At 44.2% G+C, this 21,031-nt stretch overlaps 1 protein-coding gene across 1 annotated transcript in view; it reads left to right on the forward strand.

Annotated features, from left to right (window-relative positions):
• The window catches only part of ATNUG2 (GTP-binding family protein), a 79,829-nt gene extending 59,963 nt beyond the window's left edge, over positions 1 to 19,866 (forward strand). Inside the window, exons 7-11 of the mRNA XM_086496451.1 lie at positions 17,889 to 18,017; positions 18,102 to 18,242; positions 18,363 to 18,463; positions 18,594 to 18,651; positions 18,738 to 19,866. Coding sequence (XP_086352577.1) covers positions 17,889 to 18,017; positions 18,102 to 18,242; positions 18,363 to 18,463; positions 18,594 to 18,651; positions 18,738 to 19,256 — 948 coding nt within the window. The 3' untranslated portion in view covers positions 19,257 to 19,866. The remainder of the gene's footprint in view (positions 1 to 17,888; positions 18,018 to 18,101; positions 18,243 to 18,362; positions 18,464 to 18,593; positions 18,652 to 18,737) is intronic.
• The last annotated feature ends 1,165 nt before the right edge of the window (positions 19,867 to 21,031 follow it).

Consider the following 21,031-nt stretch of genomic DNA (forward strand, 5'->3'; position numbering starts at 1 on the left):
AGGTATGTAAGCCTACCTACACATCATCATCATCATCGTCGTCATCAACATCATCATATCAGCATCACATAATACATCATCTCAAGACATATGGGGAGGGGTACAATCACATGACAGCTAATGAGCCAATGAAGAATGGAGCCAACGTGCAGATCTTGGCCGAGGGGCCTAAACCCTAGAAGCAGAAGAAGAAGAAGCAGCAAGAGAAGAAGCAGCAAGAGAAGAAGCAAGAGAAGAAGTTTCACCAACTTGCAAAGTCTTACCGAGGGTCTTATTTTTAAAGGAGTTCCCACCAACTTATGGGACCTCGTCCGATGGGGCCCAAGTGACCCAAAGCTATTAAATAAAGCGGAAACACACTCAGGAGACTCTACATAACAGATGATGATGTGGCAGTCCCGCGTTATGGGTTGACAGTGCCACGTTGCTGGCTACTGATGTGGCAGGTGTATGGATTTCCTAAAATCACGCTAGCTGATTTTCAGCATGTGCTTTTGGACCAGAAGCTTTTGAGTTTGGATGCTTTTCATGTAAACTGCTTTTAGAGGCCAAGGGCCTTTAAATATGACCCATGGGCTCTCACTTTGGGAGTTACCCGGGCCAGGAGCAGAGTAGAGCCATGGGAGTTGTATTGAGTTGACGCAATATAAAGAAATACCGAAAGGGGCGCCAAAGTCTAGGGCCAGTGCTCTCTTGGGGTGGAACTCTGCCACCTCTCTCTCTCTCTTTCTCTCTCTCTCAATTCAATTGTTATTTGAAGTGCTTAAAGTTGTTCAATTTGTTCTTTTCTCTTGGCACATCGTGCCCATCCCCGTTACAGTGGTATCAAAGCTTCAGTTGTGTGCTTTTCTGAAAGCATACTAGTCCTACAATAGAGCAGACAGAGCAACATGGTGCTTCGAAGTCTACGGAGAATTTTATCAAAGAATCTTCTCGTAACTTCCAAGTTTTACCGAGAATTTTATCAAAGAATCTTCGTGTCCCGATCCTGGACTTATTAGCCACTCCCACCCTGACTCCATCGCGCATCGGGCGCGCTCTTGTCTTCATCGCTCTGTCTTACAGGGCATAAGCCATAAAGATCAATTGCAAGAGAAGGATGCAAGATTTTTTTCGAGCCACCGTTTTTCTCAGAGGCAGTGCCATGAAGTGCTGGATGTCTATAGTTACCAAGCCGCACACTCCAAGGACTTGGCAAGCTTTCAAGAAAAATTTTGCCCCAAGTTATATGCCTTCTGACATCTTCCTTCGGAGTGCATCTCGTGGCAGAGTGGGGTATCCTGAATGCTTGCCACGGAAACCCTCGCAAATTACAACTTGAAATTTCTTGACATCTCTTCGTAGGTATCTCTTCTTGAGCTGATAACCTTGGAGGTCCAGTGTGATTGCTATGTCTTGCTACTACCATCACGGCCACATGAACAATGTTTGTTGAGGCCTGTTTCGACTATTCAAGAGCTTATGGACCATGCTGCGGTCTGCTACAACCTTATCACTCATGGAAGAAGCCTAACCCTAATTTTTGGTGCAAGTTTTAGAATGTAAAGCCAGTCATCTTTCCGAGCTCGATTAACGTTCGAGAATGCTTTTTTAGTTTGATTTAGCAATTTTCTGAATTTTGTTTGAGAACTTGTTTGGTGATCGTATTTGGAATTTGTTTGAAATGGATGGTATCTGTTTTGAACCTGTTTTGGTGCTGATTTGAATTGTGACTCTGGTTTTAATACGGATTTCAATGATTGGTGATATGGAGTAGTGAGAAATGATGTTTGAGAACGCTTGCACATACTCATGGCCCACACCCTTGTAGTTGTTTGTGGAGGGAGTATTGAATGTTTAAAAAGTTTTGTTTTTACTTATGGCCCGAACCCTTGTGGTTATTCGTGGGGGGAGTATTGAATGTTTGAAAAGTGTTGTTTTTACTCATGGCTTGGACCCTTGTGGTTATTTACGAGGGGAATATTAAGAAATCTGAGCGTTTGGTTGTAAAAGGCATCTATATCTCATGGCCCATACCTTTTTAGGTTATTTGCGGGAGGAGTGATGAGAGAGTCGTTGAACAACTCATGACCCGGACGTGGATGGTTATTTGCGGGGGAAGTGTTCATCGGCGGCTTTATGTTTGTGTTTTGTAACATGCATATATGAGCATTTGTGTTGCATTGTGATGTGACAACCACTGAATATTCCTAATTGGGTGAGATTGCGTGGGTATGTAACTTTAGTACATGAAGACACTCGTTAGAGATCAACGCGGTCTCAGGTCTGGGTGTGATGGCTAGTATTGCTACGTGAGAATATCAAGAGCTCCGATTTGAATGAGAATATACTCCTTATTGGATGAGATTTTAAGAGCTCCAATTTGGAATGAGAAAACTGATTGTCCCTTGGAATGTCTCTCGAAATGACCCTCGGGAATTTTTGAGCTAACTTGACTTGTTTTGCAGCTACGCTTTAATCGCGTACGATTACTTTCTTTCAAGAAGGGGGGATGTCACAAACTGCTGACGTCTCAAGTTACTGAAGAACGGAGCCAACCTGCAGATCCTGGTCGAGGGGCCTAAAACCTAGAAGCAGAAGAAGAAGAAACAACAGGAGAAGAAGATGCACCAGAAGAAGTTTTACCGACTTGCAAAGTCTTACGGAGTGCCGTATTTTTTAAGAAGTTCCCACCAACTTATGGGCCCCGTCCGATGGGGCCCAAGTGACACAACGATATTAAAGCCGAAAAAAATCAAAAGACTATGTGTAACAGATGATGATGTGGCATTTGTACGGACGCCGCGTTTTGCGCGCAGTGCCACATGGCAGATTGTATGGACCTGCACAATTCACGATCGCTGGCCGTTGACGTGGCAGGTGTACGAATTCCCTAAAATCGTGCAGGCTGGTTTTCAACATGTTCTTTTGGACTAGAAGCTTTTGAATTTGAATGCTCTTCATGTAAACTGCTATTAGAGGCCAATGGCCTTCAAATATGACCCATGGGCTCTCACTTTGGCAGTCTACCCGCGGGAGATGCAGAGCAGAGCCATGGGAGTTGTACTGAGTTGAAGCAATATAAAGAAATACCGAAAGGGGCACCAACATCTAGGCCAATGCTCTCTTGGGGTGGAACTCCGTCACTCCGCCATTCCGGCAATCCATGGTGCGAGATAAGGGGCCAAAGCTCCCTTTGGCAAAGTTGGCAAAATCCCTTTTCTGGGGGCATACCTTTGTATTTGCCAGTCTCTATCTCCAACTAGTGAGATGAGGTCGTAGCTGACCAATAAGACTTCTTTTGCCAAATGGACCCATCATTTGTCGTGCGAAGAAGATGGTCACGATAAAAAGCCATCTTCGACCCCATGGGACAGAGACAGTGAAGTCCTCCTAGTATAGAGATCATGTTCAATAATCCTGCTAATCTTTCAATGTGTGAGGGTGAGAGATGGTGCATCTATGGAATATTGAAAAAGGTCTTGTCCATACTAAATCCATGTAGCTCAAACCAAGAGGATATTTGTGCAAACCAACATGAAGTATTACCCTCACTGGCGAACTGTCGCGATGACTCAGGTGCTTGTTGTGCATATTTGTCGCGTGGGAGCTCCCATGTGCTATGAATGGAAGATATTGATCTAGCAAGAGCTTCCACTGGAATCGGTGGTATCATATGTGCTCCTTGATCTACTATGATGATCCTGGCTAGGTCCCCATATCTGCACTTCAAAAGCATGGTAGAAGTGACCAAAGTGTCAAATAGCCACTACTTAGTGCATGGCTCCTGAAAATGCACCTGTAAACATATCCTTTCTAGTCCTCCTAATGTTGCATGTCCTCTCGTCATCTCAGGTTACCTCGATGGGAATAAAGTCATTGATTTCTCTTTGAGATTGTAGGGATACTAAATAGGCTGACAGCGTTCAACTGAATGACTTTATGAAAAGATGTACCTTTGAAATGGGAATTCCTAAAATGAATCTGTTACATGTGCTCTCTCATGTGTATATTGCTTGAGTATGCGTCGAAAATATGAAATGACTGTAGCATTTGGTCTAACCACATGACAAGTGATGTGAATGTGATAGTAACAAGATTTAGTAGATCAAAACATTCATGAAAAGATAAGCGTTGTTTGTATGTGATTGCTAAATAAGCTACAATGAGCATGATTTTCATCTAGGATCTCAACAGGGATAATGATGTGAATGTGATGTGAATCTTCAGTGACGTTTGTCTTTGTGCAAGTGCTGGATGTGTACAGTCTAATACATCAGTACTTGGAGTCAATGTCTATTGAGCTAGTTTTTGTCCTATTGCTGTTTTGCAAGCGTAATCGAGGGTGATTACAATTCTTGCAAGAGGGGGAAATGTCTCAAATTTGTGACGTGGCATGGCCTACCTCGAAGATTTTGGCTGAGGGGATCAAAAGGGGGGGTTAGGGTTAAAACCCTAACCCTACCCAACTTACAGAACCCGGCGGAGGGTCGTTCAAAAATAAAGTAAGGACCCAAATTTGCATAAGGCTGCTAACGTGGCACTGCTGTATGGACGGTCCATGCTTTACGAGATTGCTTACGTGGCACCATACGAACGCACACGTTTTGTGCTGCAGACTCAGGGGCCCCAAATTTTAAAGTTATTGCTCTTGGACTCCATAGCTTTTCACAACAGGTGCTTTGGGCCAAAGGCCAATGTAAAATGTTTATAAGCAAAGACAAGGCCTCTCTTTGTGGCAAATTAGCTTGGAAGCACTGTGGAGAGAGGACCCTTGGACATTATACCTTTGTGCAACAATAATAAAGAAATACAAGAAGGGGTGCCAATCTTTGGGGCTAGTGCATCTGGAAGCAGAATTCTGACGCTCTCTCTCTCTCTCTCTCTCTCTCTCTCTCTCTCTCTCTCTCTCTCTCTCGCCTGCAACAACCCGGCTAATAGCTTCACGAACTAGTCGTATCAAAATTATGCACGCAGTTTTGGGTTCGCAATAAACCTTAGGATGCTTGCTCAACAACTTTCAGGCATGTTTGTGCTTATTGTTAATGTGCGTTGGAACAGCAGCCAGAACAATAGCAAAGCAACTCTCACCACCAGGTCCAAATAGGGTGCGTTAACCAATAGCAGACGAGCGACTGTGCAACACACCCTTGCGGCAGAAGCAAAGGAAAGGGGATTCTCATAGATTTAGGGTTTGCAAGAATAGAGAACAGGTCGTACACTCCTCTCTCTCTCTCTCTCTCTCTCTCTCTCTCTCTCTTTCTCTCTCAGGGTGCTTGAGGATGGACCAACCAATTGATGTCGGGGATGGCAACATTTATGAAACCCCGCCTAAATCAAGAGCGACATTTAGGCAGAGGTTTCAAGAGAGCACACTATCGCAAGGTTCTGTGAGAGCAAAGAAACTTTCTAGAGTCAAAGATGAGTTAATGCATGAGAATGTACATGTGATGATTAAGGCGGGGCTGAGCCTCTTGAGGGGTGACATTGAAAACGTGATGCATGCAAATGTGAAAACTTACAAAAAAGATATGTATCCAGATATGAGGAAATAATTGGATAAAGAGATGCTTAGGAAGCGTGACGAGATGTACACCTCATTGAAGGTTGAAATGCAGACGATTGTGAGGGAAGAAGTGAATGTAATGGAATGTATGATGCAAAAAAGATTAGAGGATGCACTTGCTATGTTTGAATCTTGGAAATAAAAAATGGAAGAATGCATGAATGAAAAGGATGCTGATCGAAGCACTTAAGGGAGGCCTTGTAGCTTGCAAATATACCCCCGCAAAGGAGGCAGAAAATCAACCCTCAATGATCAAGGAGCTCGAAAGCATTAAGGAGAGGTGAAAACTGTACGAGAAGAGAAAGAGCAAAAGGCACGAACAACCTCTTCATGGGTGGAGCACCTATTCAAAACACAACAAAAGGTTGATAAAGCTGAAAATGGATCTAGGACGCAAAGAGAGGAAAAGATAAGATGCTTGAAGCCACACCGACATCGACTATCATTAACATGACAAATGAGGAGGAGCAAAAGAGAAAGACTAGAGCCCTTCCTGTGTGTGTTACAGGCATCAAAGACACTGGAAAAGTAGAAGAAGAAGTGCAAGATCTCTTGAAGCGCATGGGTATTTGTGAACCCCCACACATGTGCTTGGAGAGTTGGCAAGAAGGGAAGTGGTGAGAAAGGAAGGCCCAAGGAAAGAGCACTCATTATACGTTTCCCTACACTGCAAGCTAGGGAGGAATTCCTCAAGAAGAGAACAACACTCAAGCAAACTGGGATATTTTTGGGTGATGACCTCACTCTTACACAGGTAGCACACATGCAAGAGTTGATGCCAGAGATCAAGGCGGCGAGGGAGAAAAGGAAATTTGATTTCTACAGGGGAGGGAAGTAGTGGTGTTGGAAAAACGCACTGCATGATGGTGCGAGACCTATGGGACCAACCTTAAAATGGCAGCATGGAATTGTAACGGATCAATGAAGCTAGATGTAGGCGCATTTGAGAATAGCGTTAAGGGAAGAGACATATCGGAAACGCATCAGACTCTTGGCGGCACATTACCTAGAGTGACGGGATACCGTTGGGAGACTACTTGTAGGCAGGAAGTGAGATCACGCATAGAGGACGGGGGTCAAGAGGTGTGGCAGTCCTATTCAAGGAGGAGCTGCAACCCCTCATTCGTATTGTTCGGATGGATAAGCAGGCTAGATATATGTGGGTCAGAGTGAGAGAGGAGATAGGGAGGCCACTCTACATTGCAATATGCTATTTTTTTCCCAGCACATCTCATTATGCATCGCCCAAGGGGGAGTCACTCTACATGATATTGGATGAGGACATATGGGAGTTCTCTAGGGATGGAAAAACAATTCTAAATGAATTATTGGATTTTTAAGTGAGAGGATTTTCTTGGTTGGGACACTAAGAAAAATAATTCTAAATGAATTATTGGAATTTAAGTGAGGGTTTTTCTCACTGAAGACATCCGAGTACTGATATTTCTAGTGTGTCATTCAGAGTAAGGACGGGAGCATTCTGAACGGGAATATCTGTAAGGCCACCAGGAACAAGTACTTCTAATGCGGATGGGTGACATGGAGCTTCGGGAAGAAGTATTCAACCCTCTGAGAAGAGAGATCTCTAATGTGTCATTGGATGGGTGACATAGAGCATCACGAAGGAGATTGTATCGTAAGTTCGATAGGAAAGAACTAGGTGGGGGAATTCTTGATGCGTCACAAGGTGGGCGACGAGGGCATCGGAAAGGGAATATTGCACAGTCGGGAGGAAATTCCGAACTGTGTTAGAATTGTGCACAAGGATGAGCAAGCACTTGAATAAAGATGGGTTCATAGGAAACTTTGAGGAAAAATAGATGCTTTCTAGTAAAGCGGGTTGCTTTTTGAGAAAGCAGATGCTTTCCCTGGAGGAAGTCTATGTTTGCATTGCATCTGTGCATGTGGTAGCATCCAGGGACGCTGGGAAGTGGTGTGTAAGCATTGTTTTCAGCTAATAAGGTTTTATTGAGTTTTTCGGAGGTTTAGACCATTAAAAAAAAAAAAAAACCCTTAAAAGTAAAAGAAGAGCAAAAATAACCCAGCACTGCCTTTCTATAGCAGCATACGATCTCTCTCTCCTTCCTTCTGGTTGATGGCGCAAGCCGAGCGAGGTGGCCCCTATTCCTGCTGGCTGCCAAGAGCATCAAAAGCAGGTTCACCTTCACTCACAAAAAGTAGAAAAAGGCCAGCGCTAGCAAGAAGGGGAGGCTGCTGCAGATTTCAGCCGTGAAGATGCCGCCGTAGGTGATGCCCATGGCTGCCCCGAGTGTACCAGATGTCGCCAAGGCCTAGTGCGCAAGTTGCATCACGAAGAAGTTCCTACGGAGAAAGTTTCTATCGCAACAAGCTGCTGTTTTTCTCTGTTTTCAGCCCATAAACGATGAGGATGGGCCTAATTTACGAGAAGCAACCCGAGAACACACCTCTTCCTTGTGTAGGTGAAACCAGCCCGTAGGGTGGTAGACTTTGGCTTTCACCCGAAACTTTACTTTAGACTTCAGGACACAGAGAAACTTTGCAAATAAAAACCTGTAACGGGAATTGACACTTCAAACACACTCCTTGGAAGCTAGAGCGCTACCAAGCAGACGCCGACACCTGTTGGCCCCAAAGACTGGCACCCCTTTTGGTATTTCTTTATTCTTAGTGCAAAGAAACGATTCCGATCGTTTTCACCCAACTCCCACCAAGCTGTCCGGACCTGTCCATGGCTGTAATCACAGGTTTTTGACCCAATTTCGCCAGCATAACGGCGCGAAATCCCTGTAGGTCAAAAGTACACGCCTAGGACGCTTTTCCCCGCATTGTGGAAGCTTTATGGTGAGCTGCAGGTCAATTTCAGCGTGCTGTAATTTTCTGTTTTGCCACTGTTAGGTGCGTACAGCCCTATACACGCATCCCAAGGCCTTTCGGAGGCTCCCGCTGCGATCCCCTGCAGTTTAGGTGCGAAACCCTAAACCTCCAGAAAAACACAAGCTGTCTGGACCTGTCCATGGCTGGAATCACAGGTTTTTGACCCAATTTCGCCAGTATAACGGCACGAAATCCCTGTGGGTCAATGGTACATGCCTAGGACGCTCTAGGTCAATTTCAGCGTGCTGTAATTTTCTGTTTTGCCACTGTTAGGTGCCTACAGCCCTGTACATGCATCCCAAGGCCTTTTCGAGGCTCCGCTGGCGATCCCCCGCAGTTTAAGTGCGAAACCCTAAACCTGCAGAAAAACACAGCAGGCTGTAATTCTCTGTTTTGGACCGTTTCGAGCGGAGCGAACACGTCTACGTGTGTCTCAGATGCTTCCACACGCAATGGGACAACTCCCCTTCGAATCGGACGTGTTTTCACGTGAGAAAACTCTCTGATACGTCCTCGTGACAATAATTAACAGTTGCCACATCCTCGTGACAGTAGGATTGGAAGAGAGGATCCTCTGTGTTGAGATCTCTTCCGGGGAATCGCTTTTTGAGAACTGAGTTGCGTTTCGAGCGTCGATACTTTCAAGGTAACAATTTTCATGTTATGATCTCAGAGTATTTGTTTGCAAGTGTACTTCCTCTTTGCGAGGGAGTAGGAGCAAAGGAAGGCATGAGTCTCTGCAGAAGAAAGTGCTCGGAGGAACTAGAGCCAGATCAGCCCAAGAGTTTCATACCCGAGTTTGGGTAGCAGGTCCAAGGATGTGAGAGTGGTAGACTCGAGTTGTGATCCGGAAGTTGAGGATTCTCAAAGAAGGACTTCACGACCAAGAAAGCAGAGCTGTTCTGCAAGGACTCTAGGAATCGAGTGGGAAAAGAGTTCCAGGGATACTATGCCGTGAGTCTGGAAGGTGAGATCCAGATGCGAGAACCTAGATTCTTGCAGATTCGGTATAGGAAAGGGAAGTTCCTTGGAAAAGGGTTTTGCCCTAGGAATAAAAAGCTGAGGCTTCCAGGAACAAAACCATCGCTTCATATTCTAGAACGACTTAATATGTTCGGTTCAAGTGCTTGTATAAACTTCTCCTCCGTAATAAAGATACTATCACGGGGGGGGGACTAGTCCATCTTCTGGTCCCAGTATTGTGTCGATCTTCTCACTCTCTATTTCTTTCGCTCTCTCTATAGCCTCTGGCTTCAGTATTAAGTTTTAAATTCTAATTATCCGAGAACATTTGATATTATTATGCACTCTCGCTTGTGATAGTGGTATTAGAGCATTGTCTCCTCTTTTTCTATGTAAAGGTGGTCGACTTTAGGAAGATATGGAAAGAAGCTATGACAAGTGAAGAGAGAAGTGAGCAGACGGAACCCTAAACCTTGCAGGAAAAGTTCGCAGAGTTGGGAAAAACTTTCTTCTTTCTCTTTGCATGAAGTGGATAGACAAGACTTGGGAATCTCTGAGAAGGCGACAAGAGCATGATGCTCAAGAACCTAGAGAATCCGAGGAGCGAAATGCTCAAGATACTTCAGAACCCATAAAATATCCATGAACATCAATCCTGAACCATAGCCAAGAATCCCGTCATTCTGGGAAGGATATGAAGAACTTCTCTAGACCTTAGAACACTTCAGCGAAGTTTGATACTTGTGACGGAAGGGAAGATGTCCCGAAAGCTACCGCTGTGATTCGACAGTTTGAAGTTGCGTTTGTAAAGAGCAATTTCTCATATGCGTCGAAGGTGAGGCATGTGACCAAACACCTCAAGGGGATTGCAAGTACTTGGTGATATACCAAAGCTCTGCAAGGAACTTACAACAAGACTTGGATTCAATTCAAGGCTGAATTTTTGACAAATTTTTTTCCCTCTACACCTTGAGGAAGGTATTGGAGAAGATTGGGATTGGTTTGCCCAATAGGAGGACACGCGAGTCACACATTACGAGGACATGTATCGGTTCACTCTTGCCAAGGTGGCTCTCTGTGGAAGAAAAGATGAAGAAATTCAAACTTTTACCTGAACTTTGTAAACGCATCCGCAAGATATTTTGCAGCAGACAGAGGAGTCAGCAATACACGTTGGAAGTGTAGACCTCAGTGTACATAGAATCTAATCCCTGCAATGGTAAGGGAACCGTTGAACACAGAAACAACGAATTTTTGTTACCTCTCCTCGAAGGATACATTGTTATCCGAAGAAAGTTTTGGAGTGTAGGATTCAAACTAAATCATAAGATTTTGAACCGAAGACTCTCAAACTTTAAGTGAGAGGGCAAGTCTCTGATCAAAATTACATCTTTGAGGAAATCGTATAGTGTGTTTTCTTTTTTGCACAAGAGATGCATATTTCTAACCAAGACGATCGCTCTCGAGTGTTTATGAGAGTAGGATCGAGTTGGAACATTGTTCTATGCGATGAACTGGGTTGCTAAACCATCCCGAAGGTCAATAATTGATCTGGTATCCAGTAGTTCTCTCTTAGATTTCGTGCAACTGCGGGTAGGACATTACGAAGAAATCATTCCGAGTTTTCAAGAAAAGAAAATCTTTTATCAAGCTTGAGTACCCTATGAGCCTACACCCTTACCCGGTAAAGGAAGATATGATAGTGCTTTTCACACAAGTGAATGAACACTCTCTTTATGAGGGAAGGAGCAAGAGACGGCTATGGCTTGTGCTTTGGAACCAAGTCGACAAGTCGAGGAATCATTTGGTTGAACGTGTTCGCTTTGAGAATCTTACGAAAGGAAGGAAATCTTCCAAATTCACAAAACCTATAACACAACATGAGTATAATGTACACTTTTGGGTACATGGATAACGCTTGAAGATGCAGACCTTGTTGTCAAGGTGAGTCGACTACCGGTCAAATTTTTTTTTCTACTACATAGAAAGAGATGAGCCAACTTCCTTTCAGAAAGTGAATTGGTATTTGTGACACCTCTCTCGAGCGCCTTTTTGCGGCAATGATATTCCGACACGAGAATCTCTATTTGAGACATGATCTGTAGCTTTGAGTTTCTCTATTGAGAAGGGTATTCTGATGGTCGATGATCATCAAGTACGTTACGTGGACTGACCACTAAAGTAGCAAGTTATGGTTATAGCATACGCTTCTCCATAAGTAGGTCAAGTACCATTGGCGTATATACTGCTAGTATGAACCTAAACTATTTTGTTCGTGCATGTAATGATCGGCCAACTGTTCCAAGACGAAAAGACAGACCTTAACCACATATGGGAGAACATCCTTGAGATCCAAAGTGGGTTTGCTGTATTGTGAACCAAGTTTAACATACGTTCAGAAAATGCTATGGCTAGAATCGTATCTGCCTAAGATTTTGCAAGCCGTCATTGATGCTTGCAAGGTGAATCTTTTTTCTAATGGTCTCCGCAAGGAAGACACGCTAATGGGCGTCAAGACTGTTGGGTTAAAGGCCTAAATAACCCCTTTTTGTACATTTTTATACTTTGTCCAGGTTCATAATATGAACCTGGACACATTTTTTAAAGGTCACTTGTAATAAAAGTGGGAAAACCCAAAACTCACTTATTGAGTTTTCCCCAAAAACGTGAGCTCTCTCCCTCTCCCTCTTCGTTCTGCTAGCGCTTCCCTTCTGCAGCACAGTGCCTTCGCTTCAAGCCTCAAGGCCTGCACATCTTCGCGTGCTCTATCACTTGCACACACTGCCGCGCGCTCATCAACTGGTATCAGAGCCCAATTAGGGTTTGCTCCCAAACTTGCAAACATTGATTTTTAGCCAAGGAGGTCAACTTCCACGCGAGATTTTGCAATTTCATCGCCAAAGGCCTCTGTATGGTTTGAGACAATCATCACGGCAGTGGTATAAGAAGTTTGACACTTTTATGCTGTCTCAAGGCTTTAAACGCAGCCATGGAGATCATTGTTTATATATGAAAACGGATGAAGATGGTAGTCCCATCATACTTGTTCTCTATGTTGATGACATGCTGCTTGCCGGGAAACATAAGACTAGTCTCGATGCTCTGAAACATAAGCTAAATTCAACATTTGCTATGAAGGATTTGGGTGATGCAGAGCATATTTTGGGCATGCGTATTAAAAGAGATAGAAAGCTGAAATTGCTGTTTTTATCTCAAGAAAGGTACATCGCAAAAGTACTTGACAGGTTTAATATGGCTGATGCTAAGCCTCTTGGAGTACCTTTACCTCCATACACTAAGCTTAGCAAAGCAGATTGCCCAAAGGATGAGGTGGCATTGAAAGCAATGAAGGGAATCCCTTATGCATCAGCTTGTGGTTCTCTTATGTATGCTATGGTTGCCACTCGTCCCGACATCATAGTTACCAGGAACGGGAACGCGGAACAAAATGCCATTCCCTGTTACGGGTACTCACGTTTGAAACACGGAACGGGGATTCGGAACGGGAACTTGGAATGGGAACGGGAAACGGAGACCTGAAAACGGCCATTCCCTGTTACTATGCCCGACATTGCTTATGCAGTGGGAGTTGTTAGTCGATACATGTCGAATCCTGGCAAAGCGCATTGGGAAGCTGTCAAATGCATTCTGAGATATTTGAAAGGTACACAATTAAAGTGTATCTGTTATGGCAAAAGTGACTTAAAGTTGCAGGGATATTGTGATGCAGACATGGCAGGTGACATGGATACTAGGAAATCTACCAGTGGATATATATTTGCCATCATTGGTGGTGCAGTCTTTTGGTGTTCTAGGTTACAGAAAATTGTGGCATTGAGTACTACTGAGGCTGAATATAATTCAGCCACAGAGGCTTCAAAAGAGGCCATTTGGTTGGGCGGACTTGCAAAAGAACTTGGCATGCCTGCTTATACACCCGTGTTGGGTTGTGATAGCCAGAGTGCTGTCTATTTAGCAAAAAATGCCATGTTTCATGTTCGTACCAAACACATAGATGTGCGGTACCACTTCATACGACAGGTATTGGAGGATGGTCTAGTCAGCTTGACTAAGATCTAGGGTTGTTCTCGTCCGTCGGAGGGAACGAGGCGTACGGTGGCGTCCCGTCCGGTCAAGGCGTCCGTTGTGTCCGGTGGTTTTTTAGTACGTTTGACCAGTTTTTTAGTCCGTTGACTGTGCTTTTTTTTGGGAGGTTTTTGGGTTACCTTTTGGCATAGGATCCCTCCCACCTAGCCTAGGATCCCCCTCCCCCCACCTCCCACATGCCCTGAGCCTCCTCTCTCTCTCTCTCTCTCTCTCTCACACACACACACACACACACACACACACACACACACACACACACACACACACACACACACACACACATTGCTTTGGATTCCATTAGACTCTTCTCTCTCTTCCTCTCCCTCTCCCTCTCTCTCATTGCTTTGGTCCTTCACCTTGGATTCCATTAGGCTCCTCTCTCTCTCTCTCTCTCTCATCCATCCTCTCATCTAACTCTCTCTTGTTCAAGGGCAAGTATCTACACTCTAACTCTATATATGGATGCCCTCTTTCTGTTCTTCTCCATTATGTTCAAACTCAAGGCTCAAGCTCACGAGTCATTCTCAAGCTCTCTCATGAGTCATGAGAGATTGCTCAATGGCTCAATGAATCCAGGATAAGCCCAGATTCACCCTTAAAGGAAAGTGCAAGGTATAGACCCATGGTAGTCACCCACAAGACAATATAACCATCAGCTCCATCATGCATAGTATTGACTAAATACCACGACATCCCCACTGTGATAATCAATTGTCTAATTGTCCCAAGTGTAAAATCTAGGGTTAAGAATTGCATGTTTTTATTTTTGAACGTACGTAACCATGTCATACGACATAAAATTTTCTAGTTCGATGAGTACCTACGCCTTCGTACGTGGACAAAACGTACATGACGGTACGAGACCACCCTGCTAAGATCCATACACAGGATAACCCTGCAGATTTTCTCACCAAGAGTCTTGCTAAGGCTCAACATGAGCATTGCATACAGCTGGTGGGAGTTGGTTAACTTAAAGGCGTCATTTATGCCTTTAAGTGGGAGGTTGTTGGGTTAAAGGTCTGAATAACCCCTTTTTGTACATTTTTATACTTTGTCTAGGTTCAATATGAACCTAGACACATTTTTTAAAGGTCACTTATAATAAAAGTGGGAAAACCCAAAACTCACTTATTGAGTTTTCCCCAAAAACGTGAGCTCTCTCCCTCTCCTCTTCGTTCTGCTAGCGCTTCCCTTCTGCAGCACAGTGCCTCCGCTTCAAGCCTCAAGGCCTGCACATCTTCGCGTGCTCTGTCACTTGCACACACGGCCGCGCGCTCATCAAGGACAACACCGTTGGTGGTAACACCCGTTGTAGGAAATTGCGGAAAGTAGTGTCGCAGTGCACAAGGGATCTTCGGATCGGAATAGTCGGCCTACCTTGAGCAAAGGCCCAAAACAAGAACTTTCTACTACTAGTGCAATGACAGACTCTATTTACCAAAGGAAGCCATGCTCACATGAGATCAATACTCTATGATTTGGACATTCCCTTTGCGGAAGGAATACAAGAGGTTTAATACCCTCAAGGCTAATAGGGCATGATTACGTGCAAGAATATATATCTAGATTGATTTCTAGAAAGATTATTCTTCTCGAGCTTGAGAAGACGGAATCGAGTTAATAGATTCTCAGACAAGGGAACTTCCGATCTGTTGGAAAGACGCGAATGACGAGTTCGTACGTGGCTCGTAAGTTTGATGATTGGTGAAGAATATCCTCGAGGTACTAGAAGAATATTGAATCTTTGAATTTTTGTGTAATTTAATTTTTAAGTTCTCTTTTGAGAAAGGACCAGCTCAACTCACCATTGAGCAAGATTTGGAACTCTTCCGGTTTCTCCCCGGGCAGTTTAGTTGGACCTCTACAGTTGAGGACAACTATTTATAAGTGAGAGGGATGTTGCTAAAATGGCATTATCTTACAAAAAAATAATTCCATGTGAACTATTCGATTTTTTAAGTGAGGGTTTTCTCGCTTGGGACGCTAGGAAAAATAATTCTAAATGAATTATTGGAATTTTAAGTGAGAGGGTTTTTCTCACTGGAGACATCCGAGTACAAATATTTCTAGTGCGTCATTCAGAGTAACGACGGGAGCATTGTGTACGGGAATATTTGTAAGGCCACAAGGAACGGGTACTTCTGATGCGTCACATCGGATGGGTAACAGGGAGCATCGGGAAGAAGTATTCGACCATCCGAGAACGGACATCTCTGATGCGTCATAGGATAGATGACATAGAGCATCACAAAGGAGATTGTACCATAAGTTCGGTAGGAAAGAACTAGGTGGGAGTATTCTTGATGCGTCACAAGGTGGGTGACGGGGGCATCGGAAAGGGATTCCATAGGCGGGAGGAAATTCCGAACTGTGTTATAATTGTGCACAAGGATGAGCAAGCACTTGAATGAAGATGGGTCTAGAGGAAACTTTGAGGAAAAATAGATGCTTTTTGAGAAAGCGGGTTGCTTTTCGGGAAAGCAGATGCTTTCCCGCGAGGAAGTCTAAGTCTGCATTGCATCTGTGCATGTTGTAGCATCCAAGGACGCGTGGAAAGTCCTGTGTAAGCATTGTTTTCAGCTTATAAGGTTTTATTGAGTTTTTGGGCAGGTTGAGGCCATTTTAAAAAAAAGGACCGGTCGTCCACTTAATAACTGGGCAGCCACCCTTAAAGTAAAAGAAGAGAAAAAATAACCCAGCGCTGCCTTTCTATAGCAGCGTAAGATCTCTCTCTCCTGCCTTCTCGCTAATGGCACAAGCAAATCCTTCTCTCCCTCTCTCTGGTGCCCCTCTCCTTCCCCTATTCCTACCGGGCGAGGTGGCTGCCGGGAGCATCAAAAGCATGTTCACCTTCACTCACAAAAAACAGAAAGGCCAGCGCTAGCAAGAAGGGGAGGCTGCTGCAGATTTCAGCCATGAAGATGCCGTCGCCGGTGATGCCCATGGCTGCCCCGAGTGTACTAGATGTCGCCAAGGCCTAGTGCGCAAGTTCGATCGTGAAGAAGTGCCTATGGAGAAAGTTTCTATCGTGACAAGTTGCTGTTTCTCTCAGTTCTCAGCCCATAAACGACGAGGACGGGGCTGATTTATGAGAAGGAACCTAGGAACACACCTCTTCCATGTGTACGATTGGAAGAGAGGATCGTCTGTCTTGAGATATCTTCAGGGAATTGCTTTTCGAGAACTGAGTTGCGTTTCGAGCGTCGAGACTTTGAAGGTAACGATTTCTGAGAGTATTTGTTTGCAGTTGTTCTTCCTCGTCGAGAGGGAGTAGGAGTAGAGGAAGGCATGAGTCTGTGCAGGAAAAAGTGCTCTGAGGAAGTAGAGCTAGATCAGCCCAAGGGTTTCATACTCGAGTTTGGGTAGTCGATCCACGGATGTGAGAGTGGTAGACTCTCGAGTTGTGATCCGGAAGTTGAGGATTCTCAAGGAAGGACTTTGCGTCCACGAAAGCAGAGTTGTTTTGCACGAAGCACTTTGGGAATCGAGTCGGAAAAGAGTTGCAGGAATGCTATGCCTTCCACTCATAATCAATGGTCTCTTCAAATTGCGTGGAGGGAATAACCACCATCATTATAGATAACCACCATCTTTATAGATGGTACAGGTGTTTGGAGCTGTACCGAGCACGTGGAAGGTGTGTGAAAAAATGGATGTCATCTGCCTCAACATCAGGCATGCCTAAATTATCCTGGTAAATTTGGAAAAGATAGCGTCGATAGAAACCTAGGAACTTGACATCTATCACCAAAAGCAGCGATATTGAAGTCCTGATACCACTGGACCAAAAAGCATGGAATTTTCCGTATGGTGTACGACTGCTGATATCGTACAGCTGTACGGCAGTATTGACTTGAATACAGGCTATCTTTTCTTAAAAGTTATTGCAGGCGTTGCCTGGAGGCTTGGCTCTCAGTGCCCATTACCGAGGTTATTTTTATGATTCTCAAGGCCCTTTAACCTTGGCCCTAGGTAACTTGCTAAAGTTTTTGATGGTTTTTAAGAGTATTTCAAAAAAATACCCCATATGAATCCATACCGTACAATGTCAATGTATTTTTCTGTACAAAACTGTACCTTATGTTGCCGTACGACTGCACGGTTACAACTATGCCAATAAGATCAATCCCTTTGCGCCTGGATAATGAGTATCCAATCATACGCCCTATTACCACTTTTGAGGGAGAGTCTGATGCTCTCTCCTATGTTCTGTTTCAATCTCTCGAGTCTCATCAATACAAAGGGATGGAACCATAGAATGGAAGTAACTTCGGCGCAAAACCTCTCCCTTAACCCAACCCCTTCCTTAACCAAGTAACCCAAGGCCCTTTCTTTTCTTGTGGGTACATCATCACCATTTGCCTTTCTTACCTTTACAATCGTTTTGGTCTTATGTTCTGCTTTCTGCCATGTCCAGGGCTCTCTATTGTCGCTGTTGAGGCAATTAGCACGGTTAAAAAGTGATAAGCAAGCAATATCTGTCGGTTTTGTTGGATATCCAAATGTGGGGAAATCTTCTGTCATCAACACACTCCGCACAAAGAATGTTGGTTTCTTTTTTCTCTCTGTGAATAATCTGGAATCTTCTTCTTTTTGTTGCTTGCATGTATTAAAATTGTGATGTAAACAGGTCTGCAAGGTGGCTCCCATACCTGGTGAAACTAAAGTTTGGCAGTACATAACCTTAACAAAAAGGATCTTTCTTATTGATTGCCCTGGTGTTGTGTATCAAAATCACGATTCTGAAACAGATATTGTATTGAAGGGAGTAGTAAGTGCTCTTTCATCTTCAATCATTCATGAAATTTTGAGGGCGATTGATGGGCTTTTAGTGTTTATGTTAGTTTGCAAATTTCGACTTGGACACCTTCATTGCTTGTGTCATTGGCAGGTTAGGGTAGAAAACTTGGAAGATGCCACGGAACATATCAGGGAGGTTTTGAGTCGTGTGAAGAGAGAGTATTTAACAAGAGCTTACAAGGTTAAACATTGGTAATCCACTACTTACGTTGAGGCTTTAAGACAAATGCTTCTTTGCTGAGTTACTCTTGGAAGTTCAGTATTGGTGTCAGGACCTTGTGGAAGCCCATTCCTGTGAGCTAATCATCATATTGTGTGACAGGACTGATGATGAGGACTTCTTAACTCAGCTTTGCAAGTTGACAGGAAAGCTGTTGAAGGTGACTTTTGTTAACATGAGTGGAATAGTTTACACTCGGCGAGTTATTGATGTCTTAGCTGAATTTCCGGCTTCATCTTGATGCAGGGTGGAGAACCAGATGTTGCCACAGCAGCAAAGATGGTGTTGCAAGATTGGCAAAGAGGCAAAATCCCTTTCTTTACACCACCACCACGGTTAGAAGAGGAGCAAAAGGTTGATAAAAGTGGCCAGGAATCAACAATGGAAAGTGAGGACAAGGCAGTAGCTAAAGCTGAGAAGAAGGATGCTTCAGTCATAGCTGCAATAGATATTGTTGTCAAGAAGCAGCAGCTGACCCAAGTTCCAGTCCAGAAGAATTTTTATGATGAGGAGGATGAAGGGACTGAGGATCTACAAGAGGGGATGCTTTCGCTTGAAGTTCATAATGATGGTGCTATAAAGGATCATGCAGCTGCTGATGTCAAAGGTGACGATGACAGTGAAGAGGAGTACGATAAGGAAGAGGAAAATTTGTCGTGGGAGGATGTTCTAAAGAGTGTGCAGAGTGAAATGGGTTTGGAACCACCAGTTGACGCAGTTGTCACTAATGATAGGCCAAAGAAGAAGCAGAAATTTAATGTGTGATTGTCATCTGTCGCGTGATGGTAATGTGAGCTTGGGATGTCGGCAGGGAGTATGGTGGTTCTGCCATGCCCAAATTGAAGATGTGTGGTCATAAGAAGGCTGAGGTGTAACATTTCAGGATGCTTGTTGGAGATTGTATGTGCAGTATGGTAACGCAAGCTGCAGAGCGCGAGTCATATCTACACAGTGTTTGAGGTTGATCCCTTTTTGATATAGTTTAGTTGAAAACAAGCTTGGAATCCAAGCAGGGACATTTATTTTCTTGCTCTGTTGATATTTGGGTCCTTTTCTACATGAACTTTATAACCGGCACATGCTCCTCTTTGTCCTAGTCACATCTTTGGCTAACAAGCCAGCAACTAGGCTCTGCAAAATGTTATGGAGATTGGCAAACTAGGTGCTTGGCCAATGTCAGTGTTTCCTTGAGAGGGACAGGACTAACCAGATTTTTATTAATGCTTTTTTTCCCCCCCATATTGTAGTGGTTTGAATCGTAGGTTTAAGGCATGACTGCATTTTCCCGGATTGATAGCCCCATCATTGAGTTGCTCTTGTAAGAATGTTGTCCGTTTCCGATCTCTGAGAACTTTCATGGGCTGACTTGCGATGATGTAGTCTCTTGATTGCCTTTGTTTGCAAAATTTTGGCAGTGGCTTGTTTTTTGAAAGGCAGTGTGCAGGCATTGTTGTTGTTCACCCATGCGGTACACAATTGGGCTAGTTGTGGCCTATCAGATGGTGCAGCACCTTGCTTTTGATCACTGTACTGAGCTCTTCAACAAGAAAGAACGATTCTTACTCGACAAACACAGTGGCCCCAGTAAGCAAACTCTTGAGCACTGTAGCAATGTGTAAATTTTTTGTCGACTTATACAATGGCCGAGATTAACAAACCTACCAGTTGTTTTACCCTGCTTACTGCCCTCTTTACTAGGACACACAATGGATGTAACATGGTGGCAAGAAAGTGGGGGTTTCAAAAGTCCAGCAACGCGGGATGGCCTTTCTAATACTGACGTTGGGGAGGCTACACATAGTTACATCAATAAGATGCTGACACATTTGTGTAGCAGGGCTACAGTGTCACTTTCACTTTCACAGGACATACAGTTGGTACAATTGGTCGGGTCTGGTTCACACTGGACGGACTCTCTAGGCTGGACAACGACACGTGGCAGGATATAGACGGTGGCCTAGTGGACATCATGGCCAGGTCACCACCACTCAGTTTTGGGATAGACTTAGATGGCCGACATTTATGAGCCGTTGGTGGCTCTCTACGGTTGTGCATATGAGTAGTCGTTTGGGTCATTTTGGGTTTATCTTTATGTAGTCGTTTAGAGTGAGTCTATACACAGAGCACTTCTTCACTCTCCCTGCACATCTGAGCCTCGACACCCCCATTGTACCTGAGAGTCCTGGGCTGGAGCTGAGTGTGCTGCCAAGCCAGAGTCTGTATCAGTTCTTTGAGATAGTCGAGTCATTTGTGTGGTCTACTGTTGCTGTTGCTGTTGTGTTTGTGAGCGTTGTTGTCTATTGTTTCCTGTTTCTAGCCTATTTCGAGTGAGATTGTCACGCACATTGCACTGAGGAGCACCCACTGTAGAGAGCACGACACACTATTTGCGCTACAGGTGCTCTCATTTTGGCGATCACGGTGGGACCTCAATTGAAGTCTCGCTCTCTGTGAAGTGCAAATCTTGAAGCTAGTTGGGTTTATCTAGCTTCGCCTGCTTTGCCTGGCACTATGTAGCCTGGTGGTCTGTTCCTCTCTCG

Source organism: Adiantum capillus-veneris, chromosome 23, assembly GCF_014529385.1.
Source record: "Adiantum capillus-veneris isolate H3 chromosome 23, ASM1452938v2, whole genome shotgun sequence".
In the NCBI taxonomy this organism is placed as follows: Eukaryota; Viridiplantae; Streptophyta; class Polypodiopsida; order Polypodiales; family Pteridaceae; genus Adiantum; species Adiantum capillus-veneris.